Here is a 6,629-nt window from a genome sequence, read left to right as displayed (position 1 = left end):
ATGGTGCTTATCAAGGAATAGTGAGTTGAAGTATTTGAAATCTCATTTCGTCGTATATTAATATGCAATTTATTGAGTCGATGTGGCAATACTTTAAAATAACATTTGTTGTTGTCTCATGTCAGTGTATTTCTGGAAGATGAGAGGAAATTGTGAGCGTTCTGGTCCTGGTGGATCAGGATGTGGATCCATGATACCGGTGTTTAGGCCTAGACAGCAGCGATAGCTAGCTAGGTTTCTAGCATGCTAGCTTTGAATGAATCTTAATGGAGGAAGCCCGTTAGCTAGCTAGTTAACTATTTGTCTTTACACCTATACATTGAGAATGGATGTTAACTAGCTAGTTAGCCAACATGGTGCAATAAGTTTAGGTAGGTCTCGTGAGTGACAGATTATCAAGGTTCCACCTCCGGGGGGCTCGCGTTTAGACAAGAATAGATATTGTCAGTGAAATGTTTATGCGCAATGGAAAAGACCATGCAATTCAAATGGCAGGTAATGCGGGACACAAACTACCACGCTAACTAACGTTAGTTAGCTACTGTATCCATGTAAATCGTTCACAAGCTAGTAAGCACGTAAGGTAATTGCTCAGGTCGGGTGGCTAACATGCACCATGCATGACACTTAAGCTAATTACTACTAGCTAGCCCGTTATTTTTAGACCGTGTTGTGTTCAGCCTGTCTTTCCTGGCGAAACATGCAACTTGCAGAGGCTTAGCCCCGTCTGACTTCCCGGGTTTCCCTGCCTGGTTTTCATGGCAACCAAATATAGCTAGCTTCCAACCTTAAGTACAATGCCAATAAATCCCCCCTCCACCCTGTATTGCTCAATGCTGTTTAAAAAATGTTAATATGTGCATCTTTAGCTGCCCAAGACATTCCTGACCTGTTGGTCAAGAGTGCAATGACTGTCCAAGTGTGTCATCCAGATTTGATTTAGGGCTGTCTATAATTCAGTTGCTTCATACACCTACAGACCCAGACTCAAGTTGTGTGTGTACTGTAGTTTTGCTCAGGGTGGCACAGGACACATCCCCAATCAGTTGTCAAGACAACTAAAGCGGTGCCTATTTCCTCTGAGGTTTATAGGTGGGGACAGAACAGTCAGCTGGTTTATCTGATACTCCCTCAGGTGACACAGGAGTGACACCACTGGGGACATGACTAAAAGATCAATACATCTATTTGCATTTTCCAAAGGTCTTCCATGCAGCCTGCTCTGTGCTTTCCCATATCATGTTTTATGGCGATGTCTGTGGGAATTCAGTTACCATAGCTAGGGCTTGTAATTGCTCTAATATCTAGAACCTGTATGTTGTATTGCAGTGGGCACAGCAGTGTGTGTTTCATCAATTGACCTGGTGTGTAAAGCACAGCACACTATCCGAGTAAATTTAACATGTCTCTTTATCACTGAAATGTCAACCTGGAGAGTGTTACTCTGCTGGACTCGACTAACTTTGAATAACCTCTGAATTTTGTAGAGGATCGAGATTGACTCTCACCTATGACAGAATCGTGATTTGTTTCAGCCACTGCTTGGATTCTGTTTGTTTTTGAGAAATAAAAAGATACATCATGGTTTGACTGCTTTCCATAAGGGTTTGGTTGGGAGTTGGCCAGTCGGGACTAGCTTCCCCTACATGGATTTGGAATATGGAGTTAAGAGAATGATTTTCAGAGGATAAGTTGTGCTCGTCTCTTATGGCCCAGAACGAGGCTTGTTCATATTGTTCTTCTTAAAGAGCATGGTAGCGGTCCTGTCTCTGTTTAATGAGTGCTATTTTTTAGACTTAGTCTTAGTCATTTCGACAAATATAATTAAGTCTTGGTCGCATTTATTATTTGAATAATGATTTAGTCTAGTTATTGTCAAAATGACACAGTGGGCTGTTTTAGTCAATGAAATGTCCTTTAATTTTAGTCATCACATTTGCCTCATTAACCTATAGTAAACATAAAACACTGACTTCCATGTGTACAAACAGCATTGTCCTACCAACATGCAGAAAAGTATAACATCCTATTGCATGATTCTCTTCAAATAGGCAGAAGAACACCCCTTGACAGGGCTCCAGACTAACATTTTCCCCCGGTGGCACTGGTGCCACTAACTTTTACATCTGGTGGCACCCGTACATGATTTGGTCGCACCAGTTTTTCAGGTCGGCAACACGCAATAGAAAAAAATTGTAATCACCTTGTAAATTCATTCACAGTTCATTAGACTGTAATATACTACGGAAATGGTAGGCTATTCAAGAAATAAGTCCAAGCAGGAATGCATGATTCAAGATATTTTGATGTGCTAGCTAATCCAGTGATTGTCATGAATTGTGGGTTGACAATTAGGCTATTGTTATATTTTACTGTTAAAATAGGGCACCAGAATTTTCAGAGTTTTGTTGTTCAACAGAGATTAATTTACCTACATCTTTGGGTGCGTTCAGAAATTGCCTCCAGTGTGTCAGTGCGCTCTGATTGTAAATTCAGAGTATTGTCAGATTCTGTTAGGAAATTCTGAGCATTTCGCTATCTGAGTGTTCAGAGCACACACTGGACGCTCTGGCCGAGGAGTAGGGTTGATCCGAGCGTTCTGACCTCAATCGCAGTGAAGTATCTAAGCTAACTGGCTAAAGTTGGTTAGCATGCTAGCTATTTGCAGACACAAATGAGAGAAGACCTCACTCTGACCATTTTACTTGCACTAGCAGAGCAGGTTAGGCTGTTCTCGTGTTATCTAGCGCATTAGTGACTGTACCTGTGCTGCTGGCAACAATTTAAATATGTTTTTTCGCCAAGGTTCACTGACACCGGCAATATTCAACAGGTGTTGTGCGTTCGTAAATTCATCAGTTATTCTGCGCTCTGGCACACTTAAATGAGTGCTCCGAAATTGGAGTAGATAGCCAGAGTGAATTTACGAACACACCTTTTATGTCTACTAATATCATAGGCTAATTTATTTTTGGGCTAATTGACCTCACTATTAAGAGATGAAAAAAAGATATACCCACACAAAGCTGAGCACAACAGTAGTTGCTTCCAAAGTTATGCATTTCCCGCAATTGAATTTTGAAATGTTATATAATCAGAATCCTTTTTTCTCTCTCCCAGAGTGGACATTGAGGGAGAGGGGCTTGCTCATCACAGCAGCAGTCCCCAGCGAATAAAAGAATAGTGAGGATAATAAAAATAAACTTTATTTAACCAGGCAAGTCAGTTAAGAACAAATTCTTATTTTCAATGACGGCCTAGGAATAGTGCCTGCCTTGTTCAGGGGCAGAACGACAGATTTGTGCCTTGTCAGCTTGGGGATTCGATCTTGCAACCTTTCGGTTACTAGTCCAACGCTCTAACCACTAGGCTACGCTGCCGCCCCAATAATGCACTGTTTGATCAAATGATGGTTATAGCTGCCTAACATATGATGTTTTGAAACTATTAAGTGAGGACCATGTAATGAATGTTTAGCTGGTATTGATGCGACCAATTCAATATTTTACTCCCACAGCCAAGTCAAAGGGTCGCAAAAATCAACTAAGTCGTCGGAGTCTGCCGCTTGACATACTCTAACTATATTGTAATCAAAGTTCTGTCATAAGTAGTGGTCTGTTAGTGATACACCTATATAACATTTTTGGCCGATACCAATATCCGATATTTTCCTTGCCCAAAAAGAACAATAACGATAACTGATATTTAAAATGTTTGCCTCCTTTTAAGCATTCTAGTACAGTTAAATAGTTAACAAACACACATGGACGCAGCGGTCTAAGGCACGGCATCTCAGTGCAAGAGGCGTCACTACAGTCCCTGGTTCGATTCCAGGCTGTATCACATCCGGCTGTGATTGGGAGGCCCATAGGGCAGCGCACAATTGGCCCAGTGTCGTCTGGGTTTGGCCAGGGTAGGTCGTCATTGTAAATAAGAATTTGTTCTTAACTGACTTGCCTAGTTAAATAAAGGTTACACACACACACCACACTGACCAAAAAGGTTTTTGGGCCATTTAAGTATGTCCCCCATTAACAGTAAAACAATATCAAAACCTATTTAATTTGTTCAGTCATTTCATTCTCAACCAGGATTTATATGGAACACCGTTTGGGTCTTTGCTATGGAACACCGTTTGGGTCTTTGCTATGGAACGTCGTTTGGGTCTTTGCTATGGAACGTCGTTTTGGGTCTTTGCTATGGAACGTTGTTTGGGTCTTTGCTATGGAACGTTGTTTGGGTCTTTGCTATGGAACACCGTTTGGGTCTTTGATATGGAACACCGTTTGGGTCTTTGATATGGAACACCGTTTGGGTCTTTGATATGGAACACCGTTTGGGTCTTTGATTATGGAACGACCGTTTGGGTCTTTGCTATGGAACGCCTTTGGTCTTTGCTATGGAGACGTTCGCTTTTGGGTCTTTTGAATATGGAGATACGTCGTTTTGGGTCTTTGATATGGAACGTCGTTTGGGTCTTTGCTATGGAACGTCGTTTGGGTCTTTGCTATGGAACGTCGTTTGGGTCTTTGCTATGGAACGTCGTTTGGGTCTTTGCTATGGAACACCGTTTGGGTCTTTGCTATGGAACACCGTTTGGGTCTTTGCTATGGAACGGCGTTTGGGTCTTTGCGTGTCAAAAAATAAAACAATGACCAGTAGATAAGCTTGTTGACCTTTCAGGACCTGAATATGACTGCACGTCACATAATAATTGAACGCGTTGATTAATTTTTTACGCAGTTATTACACATTGATTACACTATCACTCGTATTTCAAATGTCACAACGATTCATCGATACGTATGCTATGATGCTGGTAAAGTTGTCTCACGCACCTACAGTGCTGGTCATAAAAAAAATCTAGCTCATGGATGCAAACAATGTTCTTCCCCAAAAACATAGCAAAATGACATCAGTTTCAGTAGATATAGTTAGCTAGCTAACTATATAGCTAGGTGTCATCATCTAAAATAACCCTAATTTATAAGACAGTTTTTATTTGATTAATGGTGGTCGGACCATCTATGTGAAGTTAGCCACAATAAGGATTAGCCACAATAGTAGACTTAGTAGTATAGTTAGCCTTCAAAATAAAAGCATGGCATAATTCTACTAAATTCAGCAAACAAAGAAAATTCCCTTTTTCAGGACCCTGTCTTTCAAAGATAATTCGTAAAAATCCAAATAACTTCACAGATCTTAATTTGTAAAGGGTTTAAACACTGTTTCCCACACTTGTTCAATGAACCATAAACCATTAATAAACATGCACCTGTGGAATGGTCGTTAAGACACTAACAGCGTACAGACGGTAGGCAATTAAGGTCACAGTTATGAAAACTTAGGACACTAAAGAGGCGTTTCTACTGACTTTAAAAAACACCAAAAGAAAGATGCTCATCTGCATGAACGTGCCTTAGGCATGCTGCAAGGAGGCATGAGGACTGCAGATGTGGCCAGGGCAATAAATTGCAATGTCCGTACTGTGAGACGCCTAAGACGGCGCTATAGGAAGACAGGACGGACAGCTGATCGTCCTCTCAGTGGCAGACCACATGTAACAACACCTGCACAGGATCGGTACATCCTGACATCACACCTGCGGGACAGGTACAGGATGGCAACAACAACTGCCCGAGTTACACCAGGAACGCACAATCCCTCCATCAGTGCTCAGACTGTCCGCAATAGGCTGAGAGAGGCTGAACTGAGGGCTTGTAGGCCTGTTGTAAGGCAGGTCCTCACCAGACATCACCGGCAACAATGTCGCCTATGGGCACAAACCCACCGTCGGTGGACCAGACAGGACTGGCAAAAAGTGCTCTTCACTGACGAGTCGCGGTTTTGTCTCACCAGGGGTGATGGTCGGATTCACGTTTATCGTCGAAGGAATGAGCGTTACACCGAGGCCTGTACTCTGGAGCAGGGTCGATTTGAAGATGGAGGGGTCCGTCATGGTCTGGGGCAGTGTGTCACACACAGCATCATCGGACTGAGCTTGTTCTTATTGCAGGCAATCTCAACGCTGTGCGTTACAGGGAAGACACCCTCCCTCATGTGGTACCCTTCCTGCAGGCTCATCCTGACATGACCCTTCAGCATGACAATGCCACCAGCCATACTGCTCGTTCTGTGTGTGATTTCCTGCAAGACAGGAATGTCAGTGTTCTGCCATGGCCAGCGAAGAGCCCGGATCTCAATCCCATTGAGCACGTCTGGGACCTGTTGGATCGGAGGGTGAGGGCTAGGACCATTCCCCCCAGAAATGTCTGGGAACTTGCAGGTGCCTTGGTGGAATAGTGGGGTAAAATCTCACAGCAAGAACTGGCAAATTGGGTGCAGTCCATGAGGAGGAGATGCAAAAATATCATGATCTGATGATCCCATATATCCAGTGGAAACGGCATGAAAAAAACTGCTTTCTGTCCGGAGCTCACTGGCGCAGGAAACTGAGGGCCCAGAATAGGCTAGTTGATACAATGTTGCAAATTCGTTAGCGACAGCTTCTGGCCGGACCCTGTGATGTGTTACAATGTTGAACTACACTAGTAATAGCTCAAGTCGAGACCGATAGAAAGGGAGGCAGACTGGCAGGCGGAGAAGAGAGATGAATGTGATTTGAAATA

At 42.9% G+C, this 6,629-nt stretch overlaps 1 protein-coding gene across 1 annotated transcript in view; it reads left to right on the top strand.

Annotated features, from left to right (window-relative positions):
- Nucleotides 1–6,629, top strand: part of LOC111980870 (phosphatidylinositol transfer protein beta isoform) — a 30,911-nt gene continuing 24,282 nt past the window's right edge. Inside the window, exons 1-2 of the mRNA XM_070449529.1 lie at nucleotides 1–20; nucleotides 5,860–6,240. Of these exons, the coding sequence (XP_070305630.1) occupies nucleotides 6,104–6,240 (137 nt within the window). The 5' untranslated portion in view covers nucleotides 1–20; nucleotides 5,860–6,103. The remainder of the gene's footprint in view (nucleotides 21–5,859; nucleotides 6,241–6,629) is intronic.

This window comes from Salvelinus sp. IW2-2015, linkage group LG20 (genome assembly GCF_002910315.2).
Source record: "Salvelinus sp. IW2-2015 linkage group LG20, ASM291031v2, whole genome shotgun sequence".
Classification (NCBI taxonomy): domain Eukaryota; kingdom Metazoa; phylum Chordata; class Actinopteri; order Salmoniformes; family Salmonidae; genus Salvelinus; species Salvelinus sp. IW2-2015.
The sequence above is the reverse complement of the archived record's forward strand: the minus strand, read 5'-3'. Positions and strand labels throughout refer to the sequence as shown.